Here is an 18453-nt window from a genome sequence, read left to right as displayed (position 1 = left end):
TTCCTATGACCTAAACTCATTAAAGAGGGAGATTTCAAGGTATTTATCCCATTCTTTTCGCTTTTGGCTAACTCTCTCGGACCTGCTCGGGAACTGGCATCTAAATGTTTAGTAATTTTTGTTGCCCTTGGACAAATTTCCCATCTTATATAAAAAAAAAAAAAAAAAAAAAAAATAAATAAATAAATAAGAAAAAATCCGTTCTCTAACTTGTGGAAGCAAGGTTCACGTCTCTTCTTACATCATAATTAGTGACTCTGACAAAACATTTCACATTTCCTTCCGACTGTTAAATGATGTGGCACGTTCTGTGATTTGAGGAAGCCTTTGTTGGACACACGCAGCCTTCAGTGACGGCAGCGTATGCATGTAAATGTAGTAAATTCTATCTTATCATTCCCTTTCCATTCCTTTCTTCAGATATTTCTTATTCTTGTTGTTAACGTTCATTTCACCTCCATGTACAAAAAGCACCGTGCCTATTTCCTCTTTCCTCCTACTTATTACTATGTGAGACGCTACGTACACAACCACTGCGAATGACTTCTGTTCTGCTCATATTATTTTGCCAGTTTATATAGTTTCTTTTTTCATCTTTCTTATTTTCTTTCTTAGTTATACTCTCATCAATACATTAGTTAACTATTTCATTATTCTAGTACTCAGCCTTTTCCTTTTTTTTGTGGGAGGGGGATTGTAAGAGTATTTTCTTTAGTTTCCCTACCTTCCCTCTTTTCCTCCTTTTTAACTGTCATGTATACCTTATTTAGCTATTCAATTTTTAAAACTCGGTCCTCTTTTTTTTTTTTTTTTGTATTTTGGGTGTTTTTGTAAGAGTATTTTCCTTAATTTCTCACCTTCCCTCTTTTTCTTCTCCTTTTTAACTTTCATGAATACATTACTTACCTATTCAATTCATTTTTAAAACTCCGTCTTATCCTTTTCTCTTTTTTTGTATTTTGAGTGGTTTTTATAAGAGCATTTTCCTCAATTCCCCAGCTTCCCTTTTTTTTATCCTCCCCTTTTAATCTCCCTGTTCTCTATCTCTTGATTATATTTTTATCAATATTTTGCTTTCTCTTTTCATTCCTTAGTCTTTTTCATCCTTCCTTGCAAATTACGTGCTTTCTACATCGTTTTCTTTGTTTTCCCACGCCAAAACATCACACAGAAGAGCCACTTTCTCTTTTCCCTTTATCTTACAGGAAATTTCTTTGTACTAACTCTCGCCAGATGTGTATGTTTTGTTATCATTAAGCCTTCCTTCCTGTGCTTCGCGTTGCGCTCTCTCTCTCTCTCTCTCTCTCTCTCTCTCTCTCTCTCTCTCTCTCTCTCTCTCTCTACTTTCTCGCCATTAATTTTATTTTCAAGTTTAATTTCATTGATATTCTCTTCTTTTCTCTCTTTTCTCTTGAGATGACGCGTGTCGTGGTGAGAATTACATCGTCCTTTATTCTCACTCTCTTCACCTCCTCGTCCTCCTACTCCTCCTCTTTTCCACTCCCACCATTATTTCGACCAAAAGCTGTCATCGTCCATTCCCCCTCCATCAGCGTTCCTCTCCACTGCTGTCATAACCACTACAACACACACGCCATCACATCTAGACCACCACCACCGCCACCATCACCACCATGACTGCAAACTTATGGCCAGCCACCAAATGTTTGTGTGTCGTAAATTTTCCTCCACTCAGCTTGCCAGACAAATGCTGCCAGTTCTTCCGCAGGTTTCCGTATCTTATCACTAGACCAGAGGATTTGTTGTGGTTTTCAAGGGGGGTAAGGGGAGGCGGGGTGTTTTCAAGTGTTTTTCTCATTTTCTTTTTCTTTTTTTTTTTGCGGTTCTAGTGATATGCCGCCAGTTCTTATGCAGATTTCCGTATTTCATCACTAGAGAAGAAGATTTTGTTGTGGTTTTCAAGAAGTATTATAATTTTTTTTCTTCTTTTCTATTGGTAGTTTGCAAAGAATTCATCGCTAATGAGAGAGAGAGAGAGAGAGAGAGAGAGAGAGAGAGAGAGAGAGAGAGAGAGAGAGAGAGAGAGAGAGAGAGAGCAGCGAGAATCCAACTCATCACCGTATATATAATTTTTCTTATTATTTCATCAGCAGGAGCAAGTTTAGTGGTCCAGGCGATGTTAGAATGCAATACAGTTTGTTAACTAATTTCCAGCTTCAAGTAACGTTTCGCTATACAGTTTTAACAACGGTTTTTTTTTTTCTTTTTTATGGAAGACGAGAAGCTGGCCAAGGGCAACAAAAATAAAAAGAAAGGCCCACTTGATTGCCAGTTCCCTAAAAGATTAATAGAGCTGGCTAAAAGTCTAGGAGAAATGTCTTGAAACCTCCCTCTTAAAAGAAGTCAAGTCGTAGGAAATAGGAAATAAAGAAGCAGGTAGGGAGTTCCAGAGTTTACCAGAAAAAGGTATGAGAGAACTGGTTAATTCTTGCATCAGAGAGTTGGACAGAACAGGGCTGAGAGGAAGAAGAAAGCCTTGTGCAGCGAAGCCGCAGGAGGAGGGGAGGCATGCAGTTAGCAAGATCAGTACAGCAGAGCATAAAAATAACAATAAAAGATAGCAAGGGATGCAACATTCCGGCGATAAGAAAGAAGCTGAAGACAATCAGTCAGAGGAGGGGAGTTGATGAGACGAAAAGCTTTTGATTTCACTCTATCTAATAAAACTGAGAAGAACGTCCTCAAACATGTGAAGAGTACTCCATACAGGGGCGGATAAGGCCCTTGTACAGAGTTAGCAGATGGAGGGGCGAGAAAAACTTGCGGAGACGCCTCTGAACGCCTAACTTCATAGAAGAGATGTGATGTTAAGTTTTCAGTTTAGATTATGAGTAAAGGACAAAGGGAGGATATTCAGTGGCCCACGGGATGTTAGAATGCAATGCAGTTTAATGCCCAGCTTCAGAGCAACGTATCGCAGTGCAGTCTTAGTAATGGGACTCCTTTTACCCTTCTGTGTGTGTTCTCCTCAAGCTATAGCAGTGTGGTGTGAGTGGTCAAGGCGATAACACGTTCGATTACACTGTCCCTAGATCGTAATCTAAAACACTACCCCGCACCTCCACGACTTTCAAAAGGTTCTAGTTGAAGTGACACGTTTGCAAGAGTGTTTTTATGGGTCGAGTAACAAATTAACCCTTTGAGTACCATGGCCATGTTCATTCTGTTTAATATTTTCAGTCGAAACAGAATAACCAGCGTTAACACAAACATCTTTATTTTCTAATCATTTTAAACAATTTCTAACCAAAATAAAGATGTTTGTGCCAACGCTGGTTATTCTGTTTCTACTGAAGCTGAGGTTCCCCACGAACAGACCAGTCTCTGATGCTTATTTGGTGAATTTATACAGCTTCAGAAACTTACGTGATGACTTAAAATAGTGAAGAATCTGGTCATTAATAATCTGACCATTATATACGCTTCCTAATGTCAATGAAATGGTCTAATCGTACACAAATCTCAAGATAGGAGTGTGTCCCAATATTGAAGGAGTTAATAGCATTTCTACAACTTATGCACAAAACACAAACGCCTCCGCAACACACCAACACACTCATTCCTCCACGCACTTTTAGAAACCACACGATACAGATTTCCACACCACACCTCCACACCACAATACAACTCATCCACCTCTCCACACAAACAGGCCAAATCCACGCACGCATCCTTACGCAACACAACACATCATCCACACTCTCCACTCAGTCCTTCAGTTGAAATTATTACCTCTTCCACATTCTCTCTTTCCTCCTCTCCCTCCATCTTGCACACTCACTCCCACGCTATTACTGAAGTATTTTGTACGCTTGTGAGTGAAGGGATGCCGAACTGAAGGAGGAAAGTCAAAGGTGGGCCATAATACGATCAATTTAATGTGCAGGTAATTACTAAATGCTTTGGTTAACCTTATGAGTGTTAATCCCTTTCAGTACCAGGACGTGTTTCCATATTTATTCTTCTTACTATTTGGTGATTTTAAACAGAAACTTGTGTGGGGATTAAAATAGTGAAGACTCTGGTCATTAATCTTCTGATCTCCATATACCCTTCCCAATGTAAATAAAATAATCTACTCATACCCTAAACTCTAAGGTAAAATATGCGTCCTAGTACTGAAAGGATTAATGCTACTCGTACAATGAACACTTAGTAATTTGTTTTGGTAACTTTTAGACATTGTGGTGTGTAATGACAACCGTGCATGACAATACACACTAAAGAAAATTAAAGAAATAGAAGATGATAATGGTAATGGTAATGATCGCGTCTTCCTTTCCTGTTCAGTTGCCTTCAGTGTTCCTTTCCTATCTTGATTTCCTTCTTTTCTTTTTTTATATATATATGCTCCTCTTCTTGATTCGTCCGACCACATCTCACTGAAACTCATCCTATTCTACCCATTTATCCGGGTTATCTCATTTGCTTCTCCATAATAAATACATAAATAATAAAATCAGGGAATATTACACACACCTTATTTACGTTTTTCTCACGGAGTTCCTTTCTTCTACAAACTTACACTAATTACACACCGCCATCTTCTCAAACAAACTATCTTAACGTTTCTTTCTTCTTTTTAATCGTGTATTGCATCAGCTGGTAGTGTACGCTTGTCTCTTATCATCTCCGTGTGGTCAAACAGTCGCCTCACCTATGTGCCTTCAATATCAACAGTAAGACTATAACAGGTGCCCTTCGATTTCCCTCTATCAATAACATAAAAATAATAACAATGCTTAATGTCTTGATAAAAGTGACTAGATTCCACTTCACACATTTCCATCTTCACCCTATACACTTTTTCTCTCCAACCATCCACACCTTTCTGCAATAACTCCATTTCTACACCTGCCATCTCTCACACACCACTCACTTTGTACACTCAATCATTCATACCTTTATTTTATTATTATTTTTTTTTACACCATGTTGGCTTTTCACGGGAATTTATGGGCTAAAGGGGATACTTTTTGGGGTGCCTCCTATCTCAAAGCCTACCCGCTAGGAAACCGTTGCCCCGAGTGAGGAAGCCCAACCTACACTTTGACAGTGGACAGGATTCTAACCCGTGCGCTTGGAGATCCCTCGGACCCCAAAACACGCATGATTCCACTGTACCACGGCTGGTAAACTCTGGAACTCCCTGCCTGTTTCTGTATTTCCAACTTCCTATGACTTGACCTCATTTAAGAGAGAGGTTTCAAGACATTTATCCCTTTTTCTGGTTAACTTTCTCGGACCTGTAAGGGGACTGGCAACTTAGTGGGCCTTTTTTTTCTTCGTTTTATATTGTCCTTGGCTAGTTTTCCCTTCTTACATAAAAAAAACTTGCATATCTCACCCGACACTCTTCAATCTCATTTGTCCACTGACCATCCATTCCACCGTCACGTGTTCAAGGCAACTTTAAAAGCCCCTTGAAAATTCCCTCTCCCACACCTGTCACGTGATTAATGATGCACCTGAGAGGGAGACGCGAGTGAGAGTGAGAGTGACGGCGTGAGGTGTGGTGACGGAGAAGTGGTCAAGTGGTGAAGGGGAGAGTAGGTACGTAGGTGCAAGTGACAGCAGTAAGGGAGGGTGTGGCTGGGAGGTGAAGGTGGTGAGGGGGGTGTTGAGGGGGAAAATGAGGGGAGGGGGAGGGGAGTGAGGTGTAATAGGTGCGACTCCCGTGTTTAGGTGACCTTGCGGTGGCTAGACTCAAAACATCCTTGGAGGAGGAGGAGGAGGAGGAGGAGGAGGAGGAGGAGTAAGAGATTAATTACTCTATATATTTGACACATCGCAACGTGATTTTCCATTTTCTTTATATATTAGTCAGGTAGTAGTAGTAGTAGTAGTAGTAGAAATCAAAGAAATAGTAGTAGTAGTAGTAGTAGTAGTAGTAGTAGTAGTAGTAGTAGTAGTAGTAGTAGTAGTAGTAAATAGTAGTAGTAGTAGTAGTAGTAGTAGTAGTAGTAGTACAAATAAAAGAAATAGTCGTAGTAGTAGAAATCAAAGAAATAGTCGTAGTAGTAGTAGTAGTAGTAGTAGTAGTAGTAGTAGTAGTAGAAATCAAAGAAATAGTCGTAGTAGTAGAAATCAAAGAAGAAGAAGTAGTAGTAGTAGTGGTGGTGGTGGTGGTGGTGGTGGTGGTGTCCTCCCTCACATCATTCATTCACAAAGCCACCTCACATTACTCCTGCCATTCATATTTCCACTTCCTCCCGTGGCGTGCGGACTGCAGCAGACTCCCTCACCAGCGCGGGTCGCTTCCCCCACCATTACACCATTACAGCTTCCTTCTCCCTCAATTACTGCTGTTAGTCTCGCTCTGGCACTCGTCACTCCCTCATGCACTTCTTTAATAGCTCGTCACGCCAAATTAAAGACAAAACCTTCCTATTTATCTTAATTTACGAGCAAACCACCTCTCTCATCACAAACTAACCTATTTCTATCACTGTCATTATTCTTCACTATCACAACATTATAAAAAGAAGAAGAAAAAAAAAAAAAAAAGGACACACACTTCGTTTTCAAGACACGTAAAATTCTACTCATAGAAAACGAGACATCACTATTCAGGTCCTAAATTTGAAGACCATCGCGGTGTCCCTCACAAGCGGCGGGCTGAGGCAAACATTAACAGACTAGAGGGAGGGTCAGTGCTGCCTTGAGGGGGCTTCGGTGATGTAATGCGCCCCGCGGGGAGGCTGCGCGGCGGGAGGAAACCAAGGGAGAGAGAGGGAGAGGGTGTCACAGGAGAGAGTGTGAGGTGTTGGGGGGAGAGGAGGAGGAGGAGGAAAAGAAAAAAGAAAAATTATTGAGTGAAAGCAATTGGTGACGAGAAAGAAAATGAAAATGAAAAAAACTAATTGATTGATGGATAGGAAACAACAGACGCATCAGAAAAGAAGAAGAAGAAAAAGAAAAAAGAAGAAGAAGAGCAGGAAATAAGACAGGTAATCTTACGCACATGATATACTCCCTTACGATGATTGGGCCACAGCTTGCTCCAGGGAGGAGGAGGAGGAGGAGGAGGAGGAGGAGGAGGAGGAACCCAATACTCCTCCATCCCCCTTAGAGCAAAAAATGAAATAGTAGTGAGTCAATGGAACGCGTTGCGGCGTGAGGCGGGAGAATAATGGGCAGGTTCTCATGACTTGAGGGAAAGAGCAAGATGAACAGTAATAAAAGAGACAAAGTAATGGAAAGTGGAAACACGCACTGCCACAGGAGAAACAAAATTAGAGACTGAAGAAGCATGATAAGGAAAGATAATGTTAGTAAGTAGATAAAATACTAAAAACTAAATTACAACACAAAAAGCATAAAGAGAAATAGACTTGGAGCAAATGGAAACACACGCACTGCCACAGGAGGAGAAAAGAGATGGGAGACTGAAGAAGCATTAGAGAGAAAGATAAAGTTAATAAGTAGATAAACACCAAAAACTATAAGTAAAATAGCATAAAAACATGATAAAGAGAGACAAAGTTAGAGAAAATGGAAACACACGCACTGCCACAGGAGAAATAAAACAGGAGACTGAAGAAGCCTGATAAGGAAAGATAATGTTAGTAAGTAGATAAACACTAAAAACTAAATTACAGCACACACACAAAAAAAAAAACAATAAAAAGACAAACTTATGGAAAATGGAAACACAAGCACTGCCACTGGAAAAAAGAGATGGAAGACTGAAAAACGAGTGAAAAAACATCATAAATATTTGAATAAAACAACAAAAAACAAGTACCAAATATTATAAACAGACTAACTAAACAAAGGAGAACACTGCATCTAACAACATAAAATAATAATAATAACTTCTTCGCATACCTCACAGCAATAAATCCAGGTGCGTGTATAAAAAAAATCAATAATTACCTACACCTAATTAATGGCAGCCCCGCAGGTGACGCCGCCGCTGACGCCCGTAACATCAGAGCATCAATGACCGCTAACAAGACAATGATAAATAATAAATAGCGTAGAGCAGTGTAAGTGGGAGGAAAAAAAAAAAAGAACTTGCTTCAGGATAGAATTAATGGTGGTGAAGATGATTGTGGTTGTGAGGACTCGGACTGGCTGGCTGCAGTGGTGGTGGTGGTAGTTTTTACTACGTAGTTAGTAGTCGTAGTAGTAGTAGTAGTAGTAGTAGTAGTAGTAGTAGCAGCAGTTGTTGTTGTTGTTGTTGTTGTTGTTGTTGTTGTTGTTGTTGTTGTTGTTGTTGTTGTAGATAGACGTTAATTTTTGTACTGATGAAAGAGTTTCTGTGCACGTAATTTATGAGATAGTAGTAGTAGTAGTAGTAGTAGTACTATCAGCAGCAGTACAACATATGCGATGAAGACTTGTCTGGGTTGGGTTGAGGGAGGGAAAGGGACTACAGTATTCCCTTCACCTCCCCTCTCTCCCTCGCATCTCCCCTCCCTGCCTCCCGCACTCCCCTGTCTGGCCACTCGCAGCCTTGGCGCGGAGTGGCGGTGGTAATGGCTGGCTTACTTTCCCTCCGTCACCGTAAAGTGATCACACAGTTTTTAACCTCAAGATAACAAGGAAAAAAAGGGACGCCACTTAATTTTATGTAAATCAAGGGAAGGCCACGGTCATGCGCAGCTCACACGAGGTAAAGAAAAATATCAACGTGGAAATTAATGAGGGAAAAATATAGGCAACGTAAAAAACCGAGTGGGAAAAAAATGGACCGTAGAAAATTATACAGGTACAAGTAAGGAGCACAGGTAGTAATTGGTTTCCTTCACATTACGCTTACACTTATCTCATTTTCCCTCTTTTTTCGCATTCTTATACTCTTAATTTACCTCGTTTCCTTCTCTCTTTCCTCTTTTCAAATAATCTCTTATCTTCCTTTCCTTCTTGACATATTATTCTCTTCTTTATTTTCCCTTCTCTTCATTTCCTCTTCTACCCATTCATAATCATTTCTTCCTTTTCTTTCCCTTCATGTTATGTTTACTGCATGTCGTCATATATATTCTTTCTTTCCTCTCTTGCTGGACATGCAAATAGTGGACGGTGATTACTCCATGAATAACTAACATAGGGAAATGCCATTCAATTAGGTTACATTCGAGGAAGACACTCTCTCTCTCTCTCTCTCTCTCTCTCTTGCGGTCTTCATACTCTTACAAGATGGCCGGCGTGCAGTTCTTATATAATTTTGTGTGCAGCCAAGGACATACAATCAGGTTAGTGCACTTCATTATATCTTTCTTCGTGTTATTCTTTACCAAACACGGAGGATTCATCATGAGCGGCTGGCGAGCAAATTATATAAGAAAAGATGCCATATGTTCGGAGCTTCGCGCAGTGACACCGACATCTGTTAGTTCGAAAGTGAGAGGAAAGTGAGAGGAAGTGCGTTCGTTAAGACTTCGAGGAAAAAGTGAACGCATGATGGTTTTTAGACGGTCCCGCGAAGTGGAGTAGGTGGTGTTGAGTGGTGGTGAGGGAGGGAGTGCATGAAGTAGGGAAGGTAATGAAGATAGAAGGAAGGGAAATAGGAAGGTGGTGTGTGTGTGTGGTCGCATTTGGTGGAGTTCTTAACCGCACACACCGCTGTTCCCTCCTCGGCTTTCACTGCCTATAGACACGCGTCAGACATCAGTGGTCATCAAACACACTTACGATCGTTTTTGCGCTACGGTACTTCATTAAAACACACACACACACACACACACACACACACACACACACACACACACACACACAGACCACGAACAAACAAGATAATGGTGGTTGCCTAGGTGGATTTTTTTTTTAACGAGACCATAATAGATGCTGACGACAAGAAAATAGAAGAGTTTCTCCTCAGTAATGGCGGCGAGGTGTCCATGTCTTTGTGAGTGACGTGAATTTCATTGCGAGGACGAGTTAGGTTGGTGGTGATTATACGGCTTAATTACAGCTGGGACGGACGATGAATGGTTCCTGGTTGGTGTGTGTGTGTGTGTGTGTGTGTGTGTGTGTGTGTGTGTGTGTGTGTGTGTGTGTGTGGTTCATGTAGTATGTAGTGTGTGGTGTTTCAGGAGCGGTGGTGGGTGGCGGCCGTGTGTGTGGCCTCCCTAGCGGCAGTAGGAACCCGAGGCGACAACTTAGCGTTTGGAGGCGGCCCTATCACTCTGGAAGTCGGACAGGTTGGGTTCCCTCAAGCAGGCTTTGATGACGACATATTCACAACAAGGATTGAAAGAAAGACCCCCTCTGAGCTTGGATTCCCTGATGTCAACACCTTCGACAAGAACAGAAACAGTGCTTCTTCCCCCGTCAGGAAACGAAGGGCAGCGGACAAGTTAGGAGGAGGAGGACATCACGACCACCACGACCACGACCACGACCACGACCACGACCACCATGACCATCCTGTACACTTCCCTCCCATCCTCCCACACTCCAGTCCTCTCCCAAGCTCGCGAGGGTATGACAATCCTGCACCGACATATTACGAAGCACCTCAAAGGGGATACTCCTATGACGCGCCCTCCTCAGGATACCGCTACCTGCCCCCACAGACAGCATACAAGGCTCCTGAGTCAACCTATCAGGAACCCAAGGCAGTAACTTCCTATGAGGCGCCGAAGGAGGATTACGTAGCACCAAAGGTGGAGTCAGCCTATGTCGCCCCCAAAGTTGAGTCAGCATATGTGGCCCCGAAAGTTGAGTCAGCATATGTCGCCCCCAAAGTTGAGTCAGCATATGTGGCCCCCAAAGTTGAGTCAGCATATGTGGCCCCAAAGTTGAGTCAGCATATGTGGCCCCAAAAGTTGAGTCAGCCTACGTAGCCCCCAAAACAGAATCAGCCTACATCCCGCCCCACGTGGACACAGCGTACGTGGCCCCTAAGGCGGAGACGAAGTACGTACCACCGACACACTACCGCGGCTACAGCATTCGTGACCCGTCCTACTCCACCACCATGAGACCCGGCTATGTCCCTAGGGTCACCACGCCTTACTCTGAGGATGTGACCTTCGTCCCTGAGTATCAATATGGTCACTATGTCCCACCGAAGGAAGGCTACAGCTACAACCCGCCGAAGACAAGCTATGACGAGGGTGGTTACGACTACAGCCCGCCTAAGTCCAGTTATGATGCGCCTAAAGACGACTACAGCCCACCTAAATCAAGCTACGATGCGCCAAAGGATGGTTACGACTACAGTCCGCCAAAGTCCAGCTACGACGCACCCAAAGACGACTACAGCCCTCCCAAATCCAGTTATGACGCACCTAAGGATGGTTACGACTACAGTCCGCCAAAGTCCAGCTACGACGCGCCCAAAGACGACTACAGCCCTCCCAAATCCAGTTATGACGCACCTAAGGATGGTTACGACTACAGTCCGCCAAAGTCCAGCTACGACGCGCCCAAAGACGACTACAGCCCTCCCAAATCCAGTTATGACGCACCTAAGGATGGTTACGACTACAGTCCGCCAAAGTCAAGCTACGACGCGCCCAAAGACGACTACAGCCCTCCCAAATCCAGTTATGACGCACCTAAGGACGACTACAGCCCTCCCAAATCCAGTTATGATGCACCTAAGGATGGTTACGACTACACGCCACCAAAGTCTAGCTACGACGCACCTAAGGACGACTACAGCCCACCTAAGTCCAGCTATGATGCACCCAAGGAAGGCTACGACTACACACCACCAAAGTCCAGTTATGACGCGCCCAAGGACGACTACAGTCCACCGAAGTCAAGCTATGACGCACCTAAGGACGACTACAGCCCTCCCAAATCGAGTTATGATGCACCCAAAGACGACTATAGCCCTCCCAAATCTAGTTACGACGCTCCTAAGGAAGGATATGACTACACACCACCCAAATCAAGCTACAATGCACCCAAAGACGACTACAGCCCACCGAAATCCAGTTACGACGCACCTAAGGACGACTACAGTCCACCAAAGTCCAGTTACGACGCACCTAAGGACGACTACAGTCCACCAAAGTCCAGTTACGATGCCCCTAAGGAAGGATACGACTACACACCACCGAAGTCAAGCTACGAAGGCCCGGGGTCATCGTACAAGGCACCCGAGCCGGCATACAAGGCGCCAGAACCAGAGTACAAAGCACCCGAGCCAGCATACAAGGCACCACCCAAGTCGAGTTACGAGGAGCCCAAAGCAGGGTACGACTACACCCCGCCCAAATCTAGTTACGACGCCCCGGAGCCAGCATACAAGGCACCCGACCCAGCATACAAAGCACCAGAGCCTGAGTACAAGGCGCCAGAACCAGCATACAAGGCACCACCAAAGTCCAGTTACGAGGAACCTAAAGAAGGTTACGACTACACTCCTCCAAAAACATCGTACAAGGCGCCAGAACCAGCATACAAGGCACCCGAGCCAGAGTACAAGGCACCCGACCCGGCGTACAAGGCCCCTGAACCCGAATACAAGGCTCCACCCAAGACCAGCTATGAGGACCCAAAGGAAGGCTACGACTATACTCCTCCCAAGACATCATACAAGGCTCCAGAACCAGCTTATAAGGCGCCCGAACCAGAGTACAAGGCGCCAGAACCAGCATACAAGGCTCCTGAGCCCGAGTACAAGGCACCCGAGCCAGAATACAAGGCACCACCGAAGTCCAGTTACGACGAGCATAAGGAACCTGCAGGCTATGACTACACTCCCCCAAAAACGGAATACAAAGCGCCAGAACCTGAGTACAAGGCGCCAGAACCCGAGTACAAGGCGCCAGAACCCGAGTACAAGGCGCCGCCCAAATCAAGCTACGAAGAACCAGAATACGACATCGAGTACAAGGTTGTCAGTGCTCACCCTCCCCAGGTAGCTACGTATGGAGCAGTGCATAACAAAGGGCACGACTCTCCCTACATGCCCGACCCTACGGTGTACCCCGACACAGATTACAAAGCTCCGCAACCCGAATACAAGGCTCCTGCTCCTGGGTACAAGGCTCCTGCTCCAGCTGCTGGTGGGTATAGCTATCAGCCTCCAACAGGCGCAACCCTCCAGCCTGTGTACGGCGTGCAGTCCCCCATCCCTGTATACGGTCCCCCGACCCTTCCACACCAGGTATGTATACAGTTTTTATTTCATTTTATTTCTTATGTAAGCGAGGTGTACTATAAGGCCAGCGCGACCAGAGAAAAACTGAGGAAGGACTCGAACAAGAGTGGGGATACACATGTTCTTTATTCCACGCACATAAGGATAAATTATAGTACACACACACACACACACACACACACGAAACTTCAAGCATCTTTTACTTGTATGTCGTGTGTGTGTGTGTGTGTGTGTGTGTGTAATTCACTGTTTGATCTGCTGCAGTCTCTGACGAGATAGCCAGACGTTACCCTACGGAACAAGCTCAGAGCTCATTATTTCCGATCTTGGGATAGGTCTGAGACCAGGCACACACCACACACCGGGACAACAAGGTCACAACTCCTCGATTTACATCCCGTACCTACTCATTGCTAGGTGAACAGGGGCTACACGTGAAAGGAGACACCCAAATATCTCCACCCGGACGGGGAATCGAACCCCGGTCATTTGGCTTGTGAAGCCAGCGCTCTAACCACTGAGCTACCGGGCCGTGTGTGTGTGTGTGTGTGTGTGTGTGTGTGTGTGTGTGTGTGTGTGTGTGTGTGTGTGTAAGTAAGTAAGTAAGTAAATAAGTAAGTAAGTAAAGGTTTATTGCCCATTAGCATAAATACATTTGAGAAAGACATACTTACAAAAGAAAAAGTGTGTGTGTGTGTGTGTGTGTGTGTGTGTGTGTGTGTGTGTTTCATGTACACTTTTCATCCTAGTATTACGCTAATGGCGAAAACACTTAAGACCTAATTCTTATTTTTTTCTTTCCAATCTTTTCTTTCCACCTGCTAACTGTCCGCCCTCCACACTTCGGCTACCAGGTGCTGAATCCCTACGCGTCCCTCGACTACTACTACGACGACATCCCACTCAGGCGCAGGAGGCCCGGCAGGAGGCGACGACCAGGCTTCAGGCGGTACAGGCCCAGATACTACCGGCAGGCAGAATAAAGCTCGTAAGGAATAGCTTCAAGGGCTGCCGAGTCTACCTAAATGCACTGTGACTTTTGCTTTGGAAATGGCGGAGGAGAGGAGTGGGAAGGGAAAGGAAGGGGTACGAAGGACTAGGTTTTCTTTTTTTTTCTACCACAGATTTATTATGCTGTCTGAATGCAATTCGTTGTTGGCGGTGGAGAACATATTATGTCATATTAGCTCTCAACCAGTCATTACTTTAAAATGTTTTGAGTCGCTCATCTTTGGTTCTTAGCATTTTTCAAGAGAACACACACACACACACAGACACACACACACACACACACACACACACACACACACACACACACACACACACACACACACACACATTACTATAATGCAGCGTAACAGATAAAGCTGTCTGTCCAACACTACTCAATCATACACACATTAACCTCGACTGGGGGACGAGAACGCCCCACTTCTCTCCTAATCAGAGCCGAGAGAGAGAGAGAGAGAGAGAGAGAGAGAGAGAGAGAGAGAGAGAGAGAGAGAGAGAGAGAGAGAGAGAGAGAGACGGGGAAACGATCACCAAAACCTGAATAGCGTTACGATGAAGCAGCTCTTCTCACCATGACCACAAGTGCCATAAACAGTCGCACCTCGGCCATCTCAAAGCGCTGTGTGATCCAGGGCCACACCATGACCGCGACGCAACGCGACTTTCACGCCCAATACTGACATAAAGACGACCAGACCACTTCAGACGAGAAGAAAGGTGCTAGAGAAGACAGTCTCCTTACTCATCTATGTTCTTCCAGTAATAGAATAGTAGCAGGAGAGACGTGACTGATTCCACAACAGCTGCATCTTAAAAAGTGTCTCTAATTTAGCAGTATTTCGTGAACTAGACTTTTCCAATGTTGTGTGTGTGTGTGTGTGTGTGTGTGTGTGTGTGTGTGTGTGTGTGTGTGTGTGTGTGTGTGTGTGTGTGTGTGTGTGTGTACATCAGAATTGTGTGAAAAAAAATCAAAATGGTTAAGGAAAATAAAGAAAAAAAAAAACTTATATATGACGAAAACTCGATACCTTAGAAAAAAAAAAAGAGTAAATGTGAACTGACAACTGTAAAAGAAAAACGACCTTTAAACTGACAGACGAGACGACGCAGAGGACAGACATAGACAGGCACCACCACCACTACCACCACCACTGCCACTTCGATGGGTAAGATGCAATGTTTATACCATCACTGGATGCAATTTCAATACTATTACTACCATCTCTTCCACCACCATTTATTCCTACGTGTCCTCGTGTCATCTTTGCCTGAATGCATTGCTCTTCATTCATTCTCTGATTAAGTAATTTATTCAGCCTCCCCTATATTAGTTATTAGTCTCTTCGCAAATCTGTCTTACCTAATCCATCACCCTCTGTACACTGACTCCTGATATTTAAGTTCGTGAGTGGTTCAGCCTCTCATTCAAATATTTCCGTAAATCTTTCGCTTACCAGTTCTCATAAACAATATTCTTGTTACCCTTCAACAGAACGTACAAATAAAATACATGGAATTTGATGGTGATAATGAATGAAGAAAAACAAAATCAAATAAATAATAGCAACACAATCCACTATGTCATCACCATCAGATTTCAGTATGTGAATGTGTCAACTAATGCCTGACATCCGTGCTTCAGTAAAACTGCCCCGCGACTGCCGGCCTGCCACGACCCACCACGACACGCTCCTCGCCTGCCCCCCTTGGCAACGGCTGGCGCGGTGCACTAACTCATCCCGGCGCCTGCTGGTGACACGCGGGACATTACTCCTGCTGGGGCTTCCAGTGACGCGTGCTCTCTGACTATACTCCAATAAACAAATAGGTGTATGATATTCAAAATTAATTGTTCAGTGTCGCTTCATGAGAAAAGAAGACAAAAACGAAATTCCGTGATGTAACAGACGAGGCAACACAAGCTTATACAGGCGTTGTTTTCATTGGATTTTGACGGCAAACAAACTGAGCTTTCATTAACTCTTTCACTACTGGAACATTTTCAGATAATTACTTGCAGCTTTCTAGATCATTAATTTCCTTACTTCTGTCCTTCGAATTCTTTTGTAGCCTGGAAAAGAACATCAGTATCTTATTCTGTTCCTGTATAAACACGTGAAGACTCTTTTAGTACTTTAAATGCTTGAAATGTCAAGAAATGACTATAATTGCCGTGAAAAGGTTAAATATTTATTGTCATGATGGAATGTGTAGCCTTTCCCACACTAAGCCAAATGTAAAAACCTTCTTATTACTATACATAGTTTTACCATCTCTATTTCTTAAGTAAAGCATAATTATTTTGTAAAGTTTTCGTAATATATATTCTATTCACTTAGGCTTCTCTCCTATTCATCTACTTACCTTAATTCGTTATGATTATGCTAGCTTTCTATTACTTTATTTATTTACTTTTTTTCGACAGTGAATTTCATACTTATCTTAGATGCAGTATTTAATGATTAGTCTTTTTGTTATGACTTTATAATCGTTTCTCATATTCAGTATATCAAGACGGAAGTCCCTCCTGCCAGCACTGTCTTTGCTCGTATGTGTGTGTCAGAGTTCACATTAGCCTCACCTCTGTACCTCACGAGTCACCAGCAGGCTTCCACTTGCGTTACCAAAAGTTCTATATCCAGTTAATTGCTACTTGACATGTTTGAAATACAGCAAATGGAAATCACTGAACACTTCTGTAACAGTTTCTTTTCTGAAGCTAATACAGATATTCATGTTTAAGAACGCCTCTTTTTCTTCTAAAATATGTTTACTTAACAGTCATTCTCTTCCATGGCTCCATAAATAATAATACTGTATATTTAGGTACATACTACTGTCTTGTGCTAATATTGTATTTATTATAAAACATTATTTATGAATAAACTGAGAATATTTTTATGGAAAGTTGATTCACCTCAGACCGTTATGACCGTGGGTGGAGCATGGTACTCACTCAGCTAAACAAGACACTCGGTACTTTAACACATTTTTTTTTTTTTTTTTTTTTTTTTTACTTTTTTTGTCGGGTAGAGATAGGATTATATGCAACACTATAATTCCCAGGAAAGAAAGTGAAATGCCATAGATTTTTATTTTCCCTTAATTTATCTCGAGTTATCTCAACTTGCCCTCCTTCACAACGCCATCTGCAAAACAGTGTTGCCGTCAATGTCGTGTGGCGCCAACGTGGCGGTTTTATAATAATTCAATAAGTAATCACCTCCTCCCCTCCCTACAGCCGTGCACTGCTGTTGTGGTCTAAACTGACAACATCGCGGCATGATATCTACTAGTATTAGCAACCTGTCCATCACCCACGCCGCCACACGCACTCATTGCTTGTAATCATCGTCCCTGTGTGTTCGCTGAACTCACCAACACACTTTGTGGAAACTTTCGTTCTGCGAGGGGAAGCTGGAGATGATTCTCACGCGTCGTTTTTTTTTTTTTTTTTAATGGAAAGCCAGAATAAACTCTAACGCGTGGCAATTTTAGGTAATCGCGAGTCTTTTGAGATATCTATATGTACCCTAAACACTCATCAACCATAATATTTCTAAAGTCTAAGTCGCTATAATCTTTTCTTATATCGACAAAGTATCCAACATTCACATACACATTTTAAAGGAATAGCGAAAACAATGCATACTGGAGCCAAGCGCCAGCAGCCACCCCCACCATACCTCAGAACTCTGCCGGCCGGCTGCGACTCACAACTTGATATGAAAACACTACACACAGGGAACTTGATGATGCCAAGATTGTTTCACACGCCTTCCCCGGCACAAGCAAGCTATCGTGGCCACGCTGATTCATGAAGAAAAAGTTAGCTTACCTCACAGCTAGAACACAAGGAATGACCAAGGAGACTTACCACCCACCAAGCAGTCCTCGAAGCTTCTCCGTTAGCGTAGCGTCTGAGTCGGTCTGACTGCTGCTTGCTGGTGCTGACCGCTGGTTTGTTATGACGTCACCCCTCACACGCCTTCCGCATGTAGCCCATTTCTCTCTCTCTCTCTCTCTCTCTCATATCAATTTTTCATAAATAGCGTAGAGTATACAATATGTAATAACAGTTCCAATGAATAAAGAACAATGCTGTAAACAAAAGAACTTTACTGGTTTCACTATAACAATACATAGCTACGTATGAAATATATATCCGGGTACGATCAGTGGTGCAGTGGAAGAAGTGTATCATTGGTAAAGTATCTATGGGAACAATATTGACAATAGCGTTAAATAAGAATAACTGACTAGCCTAATAATCATCACGATTTCCTTTTTTGTGGGCGATTATTGCGGTGTACTAGGAAGCAAATGTGTCTACCTAGCTAGAACGATGATTC

At 43.3% G+C, this 18453-nt stretch overlaps 1 protein-coding gene across 1 annotated transcript in view; it reads left to right on the top strand.

The window, feature by feature from the left end:
* LOC123513243 (extensin-2-like) overlaps positions 1-17000 on the top strand; it is an 18723-nt gene extending 1723 nt beyond the window's left edge. Inside the window, exons 2-4 of the mRNA XM_045270314.1 lie at positions 10065-13096; positions 13945-14078; positions 15744-17000. Coding sequence (XP_045126249.1) covers positions 10952-13096; positions 13945-14073 — 2274 coding nt within the window. The 5' untranslated portion in view covers positions 10065-10951 and the 3' untranslated portion in view covers positions 14074-14078; positions 15744-17000. The remainder of the gene's footprint in view (positions 1-10064; positions 13097-13944; positions 14079-15743) is intronic.
* The last annotated feature ends 1453 nt before the right edge of the window (positions 17001-18453 follow it).

Source organism: Portunus trituberculatus, chromosome 35, assembly GCF_017591435.1.
Source record: "Portunus trituberculatus isolate SZX2019 chromosome 35, ASM1759143v1, whole genome shotgun sequence".
NCBI lineage: Eukaryota > Metazoa > Arthropoda > Malacostraca > Decapoda > Portunidae > Portunus > Portunus trituberculatus.
The sequence above is the reverse complement of the archived record's forward strand: the minus strand, read 5'-3'. Positions and strand labels throughout refer to the sequence as shown.